This window comes from Battus philenor, unplaced genomic scaffold (assembly GCF_028537555.1).
Source record: "Battus philenor isolate CCGP_79_NKW_IND1 unplaced genomic scaffold, ilBatPhil1.0.hap1 SCAF_10, whole genome shotgun sequence".
NCBI lineage: Eukaryota > Metazoa > Arthropoda > Insecta > Lepidoptera > Papilionidae > Battus > Battus philenor.
In genome coordinates, this window is record NW_027181662.1 from 1,168,430 (window position 1) to 1,183,500 (window position 15,071).

Here is a 15,071-nt window from a genome sequence, read left to right on the forward strand (position 1 = left end):
TTCAGCTGAAATAATGGTGATGGTTATTTCAATAAGACGTGAAATACGATTTGTTTTACGTGAGGAAAGATATTCGAGCGGTGACTGCAACCACCGACTGACATAGTATAGGCTAGTAAGCGAGCAGAGCAAGACCGATCATGGCGGCGATCTTTAGATGAAACCGATTTCCTGCAGACGGTATTTATTAGCTGTCATGAAGGTGACGGCTTCTTAAATAAGAATTTATAAAAAAAAATTTCCGGTACAATTTTCAAAACGGCTTACATTTGCATTGTAAATAACACGGAAGAGTAGTTGAGTGTTTGTGACATATTATATTAGGGAGACCTGAAAGTAATGTAGTTTTTGTGGTTACATAAAAACCGCTTGATTTGTTACCGCTCCGGCATTGATTTGTATACTAGATGGCAAAAGATTGTTGATAACGAGGGTTAATATATTGTTGATTAGAGAAAAAACTTGTTGAAATGTGTTTAATTTGTTAAAATGAATTTAACTTAAGAAAGCGACATTACTTTCCAGTCCTGCTAATGCTTACAAGTGAGTCAACTCATGCCGCTAATGCCGACTCATGGCTGTCAGTCTAAAACAATGTTTCCTAAAGCGTGTCCACGTCATATAGGGTAGCAATTTGATTGTTAAAAATGGCAATTTTCAAGTGGACTCGACACGAGTGAAAGGGTTAAACTCTTTCACTTTTATATAAAAATTATGAATGGCGCAAAAAAGGTTTGAAAATACTGTTCCAGAACGTTTAGACTTCAACAGCCGTTGGTTGGAAGCGTGATATAAAATTTATTACTATTATACAGTATTATGCTATTTATACATTATTAAGTAAGAAAAGGACCAATATTTAGCCGCTACCGCACAGGCAATGGTATTCGTGCAACAAAGTGCACCGCCTGCCAGCCCGCTAATAAATGCGCATGCGGCAAACAATGCGAATTACACAACTGCCACCGTTAAATCACTCGACACATGTTTCACCCCTCCAGGGGGGCATCTTCAGGAGTTATGTTACACCGATTAGTGCCAAACACAGAGTGAGCTCAGTCCGTCGCCGCTTGTTATTTATATGCCACCTCCTCCCCCACTACTACTCAAAGTCACGTGGGCTATTTTTATTATACCCTCTCTTACGCGTAAGTAATATTTGAGATTTCACGTGAATTTTGTTGCACGACTACCACTGCATGTGCGGAAGTGGCTAAATATTGGTCCTTTTCTTACTTAGGATGGACTTCTGCGAAATAACGCCTGATTCCATTAAAAATAAACCCATTATTGTTTCAGACGAGCAATTCTTCGAGCGACGTCTGTGATCTTTTCTCTTCTATAAATCTTCTTATTTCTAATTCTATATTGTACCGAGTCCTTTGCCCTCTGATTTTGAGTCATCTTATTAGACCCGTCGATATAAATAATACCACGTATAAAAATTATAACCGTTAACATTTATTCCAATAAAGATATATACGATCTATTCATTGGAATGACTACGTAATCTTCGATCTAAACCTCTCCGAAATATTACATGCGGTTGACTTAATCACATGGGTATTCGAGAACATTCTGGATCGTTGATTTCAGATATTCATGTCACATTATATTGTCTTCAATCTATTTCATAGTAGCGCATAATTCTAATAATAGTCACATGAATACGATACAGGGTGATTATTTAAATATGTAATAGATCTGGAATAGTGAACGCGTAGTTCATCTATCAGGCAAAAACTTCAAAGTTTTTAAACTTGTTTATAATCACCTTAAAGTGTTCATTCTGAAATATGTTACATCAATAACTTCTGACAATACAAATCCGACCTATGAAAAGAATTTTCGTTACGTACTAGTATAATGATCTATGTATAAAAATATTCCTATGAATTAAATAATGAAGCCTCGAGAAATATATTAGGGGTACCGAAAAGTAATGTCGTTTTGAGTTAAATTCACGCGACTACATTATTAACAAGTTTTTATTTCTAATCAACAATATATTCACCTTCGTTATCAATAACATTTTGTAACCTAGTATACAAATCAATGCCGGAGCTGTAACAAATCAATCGGTGTTTCTGTAAAATATGTCGACAGAAACGACATAACTTTCATGTCCCCTTAATACATGGCATTATTTTTGTCGGGGAGAGTTTTTGGTAGCGCAAGATAGGTGGTCGTGGCGACTTATGAGGGAGGCTTACTCCTGGTAGTAGGCATCTGTCAGCTGACATGATGAAACACGAGTACTTACTTACTTATTTACTTACTTACTTATTTACCTACTTACTTACTTACTTACTTATTTACTTACTTACTTACTTACTTACGAATACTTTACAAATACATGATTGTTATTAAGAAGAAGTAATTTAAATTAGTTGTTGGGAATATAAAATAAACGTTGCAGGTGTGAACATGTGTGTGTGTGTGTGTGTGTGCGTGTGAGTGTGCGCGTGTGCGTGCGTGTGTGATTGTGTGTGTGTGAGTGTGCGTGCGTGAGTGTGTGTGTCGAAGATGCGTTCACATATGTACAAAGATTATTTACCCATTATAATTTACAAATATATAAAGCAACGGCAGCGATCAAGATGGCGTGCGAATTCGAATCGGCGTTCAAATTTGAATTCGAACGATATAATGATTTGACATAAAAAGTATTGTGATCGTACTGGCTAGCAATACGGATCGTGAACGCTACACGCGTGTTATTATTACTAACTTTTTTATAGAAAATTTTTGGCCAGTGATAAATAAATGTTACATTATATACTAAACATAGAATTTATTTATTTCAATTATATCATTCCCTTTAAAATCGGTTTGACAGACCTCTTTTGAACACAATTCGTTTGACACTAGAAGGTTCTTTTCAATCAACATTTGGTTGACCTTACACCCTTATCCGCATTGACATTCCTGATTGATTAACCACACGATCACTCTCTTTTGTGTGAATGCAAAATTAAAAAAATTTCAGTACAGAATAAAAACGGTTTTAAATTAAATTTCGAATATAACCTCTTTACATAATGAGCACTTATTACTGGCATATTGAACTTGAGGTTAAACTTATACAATATTAAAAAAAAAAACTTTTGTAATCTGTATACTTTTATCTGTACCAATAAAAAATAAAACATACTATATATATTAATTGTGCGTAATTACTTTTTAGTTATTGGTTATCTATGGGTGATGTCTGTGTCATTTTGGACTTCATATATCTGAAATAATATTGATGATTATATATTAACTATTTAAACTTTTTTATTTTGTTTTAATGGATGAATTATGGATGGCTTTCTTTACCTATAGTTATATATTTAATGGAATCAGGCGTTATTTTGCGGAAGTCCATCCTAAGTAAGAAAGTGACCAATATTTAGCCACTTCCGCACATGCAGTGGTAGTCGTGCAACAAAGTGCACCGCCCGCAAGTCCGCTGATAATTGCGCATGGGGCAAACAATGCAAATCACACAATTGCCACCGTTAAATTACTTAACACGTGTTTCACCCCTCCACGGGGCATCTTCAGGAGTTATGTTACACCGATTAGTGTGTTTGGCACTGGCTGGTGTGTAATATACATAATGTTATACAAAATTTTCTTCTTTGCGGCCAATAAACGCAAACTGCATATCATAGGTCCACTGCATGCATAGAGCGATTTCCCGCGATTTTAAATGTCGTCGATCCATCTAGCGGAAGGCATATCTCCTAATATGATATAACATAATAACACGCCACGGCATGTCGTCGCCACTTGAGAACCTTTCGGTTGCACTGCCACTCCAGACGACCGATCCTTCGAGCTACATACATATTGCCTTGCAAATAATTAATTAAAAATGTATATCTCTAATTAATCTTTTACAATACATTTTCTTTTTAATTTATAAACGAAGTTAGTTTTAGGCCTCAAAATGCGCTGGCTTTAAATATTCGTGTTTCCGACCTCGTTCAGCGGACAAAGCAACCTGCCCAGCGGACCGTTAAGATAAATGATGAACTAAAACGAATTTAAAGCGCTAAAGTATAAATTTGTCGAGCGAAGTAATTTTTTAACTGATCCGTAAAATCGATCTATGTGTATTTTAGAACCATAATGCTGGTATGTTAAGCCTGCGGTAAGGATTTATAGTAAGTAAGAAAAGGACCAATATTAAGTCACTTCCGCACATGCAGTGGTAGTCGTGCAACAAAGTGAGTTTGTTTCTTCACTCTGTGTTTGGCACTAATCGGTGTAACATAACTCCTGAAGATGTCCCGTGGTGAAACACGTGTTGAGTGATTTGACGGTGGCAGTTGTATAATTCGCATTGTTGGCCGCATGCGCATTTATCAGCGGGCTGGCGGGCGACTTTGTTGCACGACTACCACTGCATGTGCGGAAGTAGCTAAATATTGGTACTTTTCTTACTTAGGATGGACTTCCGCAAGGTAACGCCTGATTCCATTAAGGATTTATAGTAGGTCGCGGATTTGATTCCCAGGATAAATTTTTTCGTAATCCACACTTTGTGCATTAATATAAGAGGCGCAGCAGCTTCTTCTCCGTACTATAATTAGTCGAAGTAATTTAACGATAACTGAATGTGAATTGCAATCATAAGCTCCCGGGTTTGATTTCCTACATGCAATCTTATTATTCACACTTTGTGAATTAATAATATAGGATTTTATGATGGGCAGTACTGTCATATATGTACCATAATATCACACTACGATCGCTAATCTGCAAGCCAAGCGAGGCGGCTATAGTAACAACCTATAAACTTGTTTGTAGGAGGCATATACCTTGCAGTAGGCTTCTAGTTTATAAAAGGACGAGGTCACCAAGATATCATCCTATACAATCTATTCCTTATTTGTTGATTATACTGTTCCCAAAGTTCTCAACCGCTATACCTACTTAGGGTATCTCTTACCTCCACCGTTTATGACAGCAGTACTCTTTAAGACGAGAGCCATTGCGCGTGTGAACTACCTGATAATCCCAGCAGTTGGAATTGTAAGGCACATTTACATCCCGTGGATCACTAAGAATGCACCAACGATTCAATCCTCGATCGGGAAGTCAGGTAACCTGGCTCCCAAGCTATCCAAATATGGCACCGGAGTTGTTGGTAAACTCACTTCCGGATTCCCATGGGATCTAGCCTAAACTACCACCAGCTGCAGTGAGTATTATCTAGCTTAATCTGCTTTCTGAGCAGACAAGTTCCCGAGTTGCAGTAGCTCGTTGGTAGGAAACAGGATATGTTGGTTCTTCTCATTGATTTTTTCATATGATTTATTTTATTTCCATGCATCTTGATATACAAATAAAGAGTTAAATAAATAGTTAGATATATAAAGGCTTACTTAATGTCGAAGGCCTGTCTCTAACAGTTAAACTTTTTGGAGTGAAGATTCATTAAATTTTCTTCTCAAAACTTCTCAAAAGAACTTCTCAAAAGAAGTCTCAATTATTCAGTGAAGACGTTAAAAAGTTTTTTTTTTATTTCGATTAAAAAACAAAAAACGATTGTTGAAAATTACTTCGCTAGTGATTTAGTTTTGACGTAAACAGCCTATCTCTTATTTAATTAACTTAGTGTTGTATTTTTTTAATTAAAATAGATATAAGACTGTTCTCTGCCATCTGCAGAACTGCGGGTTTAATTAATTAAAAGGATATACTAGGATATTTTTTAAAACATTTCTTAATTAAAAATGTTTCTAGTAGTGTATTAAGATCTCTATTTAAATTGATATGATTATATATAATTTTCGAGTTTGAATCCTTATTATTTATCAACATTACAACTCTGTATATATATTTCTGAAAATCCAATGTGTAGACTGAAAAATACAAAAGTCATACCGATTTGATTTCGATCCCTTTTTAATTATATTCACCAATAACAAGTTTCCTGTCAAATATAAAAAACAAGCAAATTTTTTTTTTAATTTTTTCTGTTTCTCTTTTTTCGTTTCTCTTTTTACCATTTGACAACCAACTCGCTTATTGGAAAGCGATGTGGTTGAAGGTGAAGCACACAGACACAGCAATTACCTGTTCACTACGATCTTGAAGATGCCTGGATTATATTTGTCACGAAGCCGGTATATTGTTCCATACTTTTTTTTATGGTCCCCGCTGTTGGGGACCTCTCGTTCCCCTATCTCTTGTGGGACAGGGACTTTTTAATTATAGTAATTTATTCATATTTTTTATTATTATCCTTCTTCTCTTTCATGTATCATCTTATCTGTCGTACTGTTTCTTTCATTCTACAATTTTCCCAGTCTTTCTCTTTCATTCCATTAGCCATACATCCATCCTCAACCACTACATTCTAGGTTTCCTTACTATTTTATTTTGCAACATTATTTATTGTTCAAATATTTAACAAGTATTTTCTTTGTAATTATCATCTTATATTATGCTATTTATTGCACTATTTTTGGTACTACTATATTTCTTTTATTTCTATATTTTAGTGTTTGTTTTATTTTTACCTATTGCATTTATTACCACCTTTCTGCAGTAGCTGAGGAAGCATTCTCTCTCCCCTTCGTCTTGCATGATGGCCGAGATATTCCTTTCCTCTATCTTTTTGCCCATCCGGCATTCGGAATCTCCGCGCAGTCTTCCGAACGCCGGACAGTGGGCCACAATTTTTTTGTTCCATACTCGTGCTTCGCGGATCAGAGACGTAAAATCTAAAGGCTTTGTAAGAAAAGGATCAATATAACACGTGTTTCACCCCTCCACAGGGCATCTTCAGGAGTTATGTCACACCGATTAGTGCCAAACACGTGTTGAGTAATTTGGCGGTGGCGGTTGTGTGATTCGCATTGTTTGCCGCATACGCATTTATCAGCGGGCTGGCGGGCGGTGCACTTTGTTGCACGACTACCACTACATGTGCGGAAGTTTCTAAATATTGGTCCTTAGGATTAACTTCCGCAAGGTAACGCCTGATTCCATTAAATACTAAAGGCTTTACACTTCCAAGTAAAACCCAGTGTAAAAGATGATAGTGGGCCGACCTGCTATTCGTCTTAGAGAAACGGAGATGGTGGAATAAGGTCGTGGAATTACGCAGAAAATTGACATTCATGTTGAAATGACTGTTAAACCTTATTTAAAGTTTTTCAAATTATTCTTTATATTAACGCATTTTTGCTGTATTTATAGTGGCCCGCTGTCAGGTATAGGCCAGCCCCAAATATATGTGGGAAGCTATACCATAATCGCCACAATTGGAAGGAGGGTTTGCGATTGCAGTGTGGTATTATATTAGCAATGGTCATTGCTAGCAATCCTCTGGAAACTTTTTTAACAACAGCAATCCTTTATAATTAATGCACAAAGTGTGAATTATAGAAAATAGTATACTGGGAATCGAACTCGCTTCCTATGATCGCAACTGTCAATCCTCTATCGTTGGTCTACCGTTGCAAGATTATTTTATTGTATATAAAACAAAAGCTACCGTCATCACTAATGCCTCTGCCAGTTTCATCACCACTGTCGCTAGAAACTTCACCATCATCTCTATTAAAACTTCGTTGCTATTTCAACCGCTTACAGAACCAATAACAAACAAATCACTACTAATATAATTATAACACATAATCGATTTTGAATTTGGAATTGTAACCTTTTTAATGTCATCACAACCAGCCAAATACAAATATTATAACTAAAGAGATTTTATTACAAATTGAAAAAAAACTCTTTAATCATATATAACCATAAAACTACGAATCATAGTCATCAAGTAACTTTATTTATATAATCAATCACAAACCATATTTTATAACCAATCACAGGTGTCATCTGTGTGAGAGCGATAGAAGATATGTGCGACAGAGAAAGGTGTATAAATAAGAATGCTCTTAGTTTTGTTGCGCAAAGGGAGCTTGCCTCAAGACGTATTTCTCGTACGTAATATTTTGAAAGCCTTATAAGGTGATTCTCGATGCCTTTGATACAAGTATTCGGATCTATACCTCTAAGCCCCAGTTTTACCAGGTAAAGGAAAACGAACGGAATAATATATGTTGAGGGTAAGCTTTATTGTTCCCGTTTCGTTGTTACAATCTCCGCCAATGTATTTTTACTGCCTCGCGCGAGAAGACTTGTGCGAAATAAAAAATATTTGTAAAATTTATTTCCATGTAACCAATTTAATGTAAAACTGGTTAATTTTTATATTACGTTCTGTGTTTTTATTGTTACTTCTAATTTGTATCGCTAGCGTATTTTATTTTGACCGCAGACAATTGGGAAAATATTTGCCGCTATTTACAACGGATCTTTCTTTTCCCAGCTGTGAGTCACGACAATGTTTTCTGACATACAGTTTTTCTTGTGTAGATACAGTTAAAACTTACAAATATAATATCATTTCTACATTATCTAAAGTCGCTATACAAGCGCTACAGACAGTTAAAAGACTTGGACCAACTTATTAAAAGATTCTGCCGTAGATTATTTCCCGAGGAGGCGATAAATATTGCACATCGACCTTTGGAAAGAGACAATTAGCTTATTTCGGCTTTGTAGCGCGTTATCTCTGTCACACGAAATACGACTGATAAAACGTCACATAGGTAGTGTGGGACAGAGATAGTGCTCTGCGAAGCCGAAATTAGCCGATTGTCTCTTTCTAAAGGTCGAAGTGTAATATTTATCGCCGGATACTGTATCAAATATTATACTCCAAAACATTTCCGTCGATCAATTTGAATTTATATACACTTTTTACGTAACACATAACTGCGTAAATATATTATTAATATTTATTGAAGATGTTACGTAAAGAGAAGTTAAATAATTCAGGAGATTCGAGTCACGTAGCCGGTCAAGTGGAAACTAAACCACTTGCCGGCGGATGTACGTTGTTTGATACATTAATGTATTTGTGGGGAGTTCGGAACACTATACGTCGCAGTGCATTACCGTGCGTTACTGAGGCTTTACTTTTGATGCAGGAGGTTGAATATTTAACCCTTTACTGTATATAAAGAAACCTTAATAAAAATTATTCCATAATTTAGTCAAAATTACTTCGTCATCTTCAGGAATAATGTTACATCGATTAGTGCGAAACACAGAGACTCTGGGCTGGCGGGCGGTGCACTTTATTGCACGAATACTACTGCATGTGCGGAAGTAGCTATGTATTGGTCTTTTTCTTAATTGAAATAAATATAAGGAAGAGACAGTTTTCGTTTCAATTAAATTCAGCATGTACTGTCACGGCAATCTATGACATTCAATCTATGAATAACAGTGGTGCCATCTATCGAAAATTGGACAGTTCAACTTATTAACTTTCCTAGGCTCACGAAGAACGAATTCAATTACTTGGTCAAATGACATTAAATTTTATATATATAAATAGATAATAGGTATAAAAAAACGTATTCAAACGGAATGTAATTCGCATGTGTGTTTGTGTGTACGTGTATTACACTATGTTTTATATGTGCCCGAACGGACCCATTTATTATGTATGCACACATACACGCACACACACGCACACACACACGCACACACGCGCACACGCATACGCACACGTGCGCATGCACACACACACACACGCACACACGCATACGCACACATGCGCACGCGCACACACACACACACACACACACACACACACACGCACACATGCGCGCGCACACACGCACACGCATGCACGTGCATATATATACGTATATATATACACATAGTTAACATATCACTTACGCTAAACCGATAGCAATCGATGTCACGTTTCGACTTATTATAAATTCATCAGACATCTTATCTCATTATGCATGTTCATGCGCTCGATTTTTGCTCAAAGTTTACCGACACTCGACGCTTTACGATGTATAGAAATATTCCTAAACAACCTTCCTTGCTTAAGCATCCCGTAATAGGTTTTTTATTAGAATTTTTTAAAAGGCTTTTAGACCCATTTATTATGAGCTCAAGTATAAGACGTGCGTTGTATAGGCAATTCAATTTCAATAACTCACCGTACATTGATTTGTACAAAATTAATAATTGTTTTAAATTGTTTGATATTTCCAATCAGACTGTATATCGATCACTTTAAAAATATTGCAATACGTGACAATAACTTATGGCAGTATAAAAACGATGACAGATATTACACAAATAACATATATACTTTTTTTAAAACGTAATAATTCCAATTTTAAAAACACATTATATTATTTATTTTATCTGAAACCAATGATTTTAAAATTATATATATCATACATTGACAGTAAATAAACTGTACATTCACCATTTCAAACTCTTACAACTAAAATCAAGCATCCTGTATATTCCCACTGTTTTATAACATTTTAAAAAAATACTTTTTTTATTATGTATTAAAATTTACATTTTTTTTATGAAATGTCGTACTTAGTATATTATTGTATGAAGAACTGATGTCCGAATAAAGATTTCTATAATGATTGTATGGAAAGAAAGAATTCTACCGTTCTCACGCCATCGTAAATCCGGCACAGCCACCATATACATATATATATATATATATATATATATAATATCTTTTACTTCATCTGGTAGACGCCCATTGCAAGTCATATGTCACCGCCAAAGATCGCCACGAAAACTGCGCTGTCCGAATCCAACCGACCATCCAACCGACCTCCCACTACCGTAACTATGTGGTCAGTCTACCTGGTGGGGTACCTATCCACCTCGCGTCTTCCTAGTGGGGTACCTATCTACCTTACGTCTACCTAGTGGGGTACCTATCTACCTCGCGTCTACCTAGTGGGGTACCTATTTACCTCGTGTCTACCTAGTGGGGTACCTATTTACCTCCCGTCTACCTAGTGGGGTACCTATCTACCTCGCGTTTACCTAGTGGGTACCTATTTACTTCGCGTCTACCTAGTGGGGTACCTATCTACCTCGCGTCTACCTAGTGGGGTACCTATCTACCTCGCGTCTACCGACTCGTGGTCACTCGAGAAACAATCGGCCCCAACGACCAATGCGCCCCGCCATTTCACACGAGCAATTCTTAGAGCTATGATCTTTGTTCTTCTGCAAATATCACTTAAATATTATAATTTACACACATTATAATTTCTATTTCCTTTTATTGTTTAATTAATTCATTTCAACCGTTCCAACAAGATCCAATTTAACTATATTTTTATTTAACTACAATGAATTTGGAAATAATATTTACAGTTGACTATAAAATGATTAGAAAACAAGGTAATCTAAAATTAAGTAATGTATGTTTACCTAATAAAACAACAAAGTGTTTTGTTATAGGTGTAAAAAGTTTCATTTAAGTTTAATCAAGTAAGGGACCTATGATAGCAAAACGCCAAGTTACCACTGCCCACTAATATAGTACTTATTTACTTAATAAATAAATATATAAACTACTTAACACTTGTTTTCTACTTTTATATGTAAGTATATCCACAGAGACTTACACCAAACTTATTTGGTATAAGTCTTGTATTATCTTTTCTTATATAATCAATTTACCATCTTCCTCGTTCAAATCCCACTGCAATCAGTCTCGAGGTTGAATAACTTTGTTGGTCCAAGGAAACATTTGTGTTAATCATACAGTATGACATAAATCAGGCGCCAAATTCGCTGTGAGATCGTACGGTCTGCAGTTACAGAGAAAAGTTTCTTTTTTAATAGGGTCTGTTTTTTGGGACCTTTCGTTTCCCCTGCTTTATTTGGGACAGGGAATTCACAATGCTATTGCAAATAATTGTTTTATTTTCATTGCATTTTCGTCTCTCTTTCTTCACAAAATCTTTCATTCTTCACGTTCTGATTTTCTTTTGAAAGTCTCCTTTCTTTCCTCATCTACATTCCTCATTACATGTGATTCTTATTTCGCAGCATATATTTAATTGTTTGGAAACAAGAATTTGCATTACAAATGCACAGAGACGGTTCTTGTGATCGCTGATATTTGACATTGGTGTCTAAAAATGCAAAATCGCAGAGAAAATACAATTAAAAAAGAAAATTTGGAATCGGAAAAAAATCGATTTTTAAAACTAAAAAAACCGACGTGACATTAAAATATGCTATCGCAGAAAACTGAGTACGAACGTAAAATAATAAAAAAGATCTTAAGAGCAGGTCAGTCTAGAAAAATAAGTAATAGAATAAGTAAATATTAAAAAAAACAAACTGAAAAAAATGTTCTTCTTTTTCAGCCGAAGGACGCCCACTGCAAGGCATAGGTCTTCCCTACCACTTACTGGGGTTCCCACCCATGCCGAGTTCAGTAGTTGGTGGTCACCACACAAAAACCTTCCAGCCCCAACAGCCATATATTGCATATGCGATGTACCTCATCCACTGCCACATAAAACGACCAACTATTCCAGTTAGGTCAGTTATCCTGGTTCTTCTTTGTATCTCTTCATTTTTTCAACCATACTCCTCCTCATTGCACTCTGGTTGACCTTGAGGATTTTTAGAAGTCCCGTTAGTGACCACGTTCCGGAGCCGTACATCATCACTGATAACGCACATTGGTCATAGACCTTGAAGAATTTTAGAAGTCCCGTTAGTGACCACGTTCCGGAGCCGTACATCATCACTGATAACGCACATTGGTCATAGACCTTGAAGAATTTTAGAAGTCCCGTTAGTGACCACGTTCCGGAGCCGTACATCATCACTGATAACGCACATTGGTCATAGACCTTGAAGAATTTTAGAAGTCCCGTTAGTGACCACGTTCCGGAGCCGTACATCATCACTGATATCGCACATTGGTCAGAGACCTTGAGGAATTTTAGAAGTACCGTAAGTGACCACGTTCCGGAGGCATATGTCATCATTGACTGCCCATTGGTCATAGATCTTCGACTTAAAACATAGCACTATTTTGGACGAGAAGTGTTTTCGGAACTTTCCGAACGCTGCCCATTCAAATTGGATTCGAGTGATCTCTTTCTAGAAGTTGGACATACCAATCTGTACGATTTATTTAAGGTATATATAGTCGTCTACAACTTCGAGCGTAGAACCTCCAACAAATAGTTTCGTAGGCGCGACATGGATATTAGACATAATTATCATCTTGTCCATGTTTTATTAATGCCTTGTCCGGAGGCTTTACCGAGATAATCAAACATTATACTCAGGTCCTTTATGGTCTCAGCCATAACGACTATATCGTCGATAAATCAAAGGTGAGTGATGTACTCGCGGATTAGTTCAAAAAGACAAGTTCCAAATATTTCGATCATCTAAAAACTCTCCAATGCTATAGGATTCATTTAATAATGTATTTATGATTTTCGATTTAACTAAGAAAAGGAAGGTATGAGATATCTTGTGGAACGTGATAATGTATGTTTTTTTTATTATATACACCCTAAACTCCCATCTCCTTCATGTTTCTGATCTCCATCCAAAGGTTGTATGGTAGAAATCGCTTCAAGCGATAAAACCACCTCTTGTACCCGTTTATAAATTGTTTATTTTTTAAAATAATTACCTATGTTATTTTGTTATATCTCTTTGTTTACTATAATGTAGAGTTTTGGTTTAAAAAAATGTAAATAAATAAATAATATAAGCGTACACTTAGACACATAAATTAGTTGTAAACTTTTGAAGACGATGTCGATACGTTCAAACATGCTGTGAAATTAGTTCGCTGTTCCATTTATTTATTTATATCGTTTATTTATTTATTTATTTATCCAATCATAATGACCACTTATGTACGCTATGAGAAGAATACAGAGAAGAACCTAACTTGATTCAATACTTGAGTTACCCTATGCTCCTTCAAATTAAAACTTACGGGGGTTCCAAAAGCATCCTGATCTGAAAAACAACCACAAGCTTGAACAGGTATTTTGTGGTCACTTTCAATATACCTTTGTATTATAACAGGTGGCGCAAAAGTAATGTCATAATGTAAACTAGCATTTATTTTTAACAAATGGCGCCAAATGTCACTATCCTTTGATATTTATGATAAAGATATATAGAAAATTGTTCTTTTATAAATTTTATTGATATCATAGTTTTTTTTTAGCAAATTTTAGCCTATTGTTTGGACGCAGCGTGAAATTCGTCATGTTCCATGCGCTAAAACAATCAAGCGTCTGGCAGAGCGCTTTGTGTAAACTGGATCTAATAACCACACACCTAACAAAACTCAAAGGCTAACATTGAATAAGATATAACCTAGAAAAAAAATCAATTTGGGTGGTGGCCACTTGACCGATTTTTATTTTCAAATAATATCATCAATTTTACATTTTCAAATAAACTCTCCATCCGTTATTTGTTTATAATATGATTAAATGTACATATCACACAACATTAGTACATTTGCAACATGTCTTTTTGACATTAAACGTCCTACAACGGTTTCAAATAGGTTCTTATCTGAAAATCCCACAAGAAACTCGTACGATATTTTTTGTGGTCAATTTTACAATATCTTAAATACAGTAGCTAGTATTATTCCTTCAGTGTTATATTATTTTGGTTAAATGTATGTTTTAAATTTAGAACATGTTAATTAAGAAACGTTCTACGATAGTATGCGCTTAAAGCTGTTATTAAATAAAGTCATTAAATATATTCAATAAAAAAATTTTCAAATCACATTTTTCACTTACCTGCTTTCACGGAGTTGTTGTTATTGGCACCTGAAGACTGGCTGAAGAAAGACGACCCCGTAATTCCGGCGCGTTTCAGTATCCACCACATAGTGAGAGGATATAGACAAGTCTATCGATAACTTTGAACAACACACTATCGATAATAAATTAAAAATAAAATTAAACACAATCACAACACTATATCGTTATTAACATTCTTATTTTCACTTCAATCTATCGATAGAATATCGTAACGTATACACAACACTAAAATATATAAAGTAACTTAAATATTAATAACACTTGATGTACTTGAAAAACTTTTGAAACTTTAAAGCGATGAGAAAGTATCGGGAGCTTATGAAAGCTTCCACGACTGATTCCCGCGACGCTTCTGACTAGACTATACAG

At 35.6% G+C, this 15,071-nt stretch overlaps 1 protein-coding gene across 1 annotated transcript in view; it reads right to left on the reverse strand.

Moving 5' to 3' along the window:
• Positions 1 to 14,769, reverse strand: part of LOC137926317 (zinc finger protein 423 homolog) — a 123,777-nt gene extending 109,008 nt beyond the window's left edge. The window contains exon 1 of the mRNA XM_068769921.1: positions 14,679 to 14,769. Coding sequence (XP_068626022.1) covers positions 14,679 to 14,769 — 91 coding nt within the window. The remainder of the gene's footprint in view (positions 1 to 14,678) is intronic.
• Between the last annotated feature and the right edge of the window lie 302 nt (positions 14,770 to 15,071).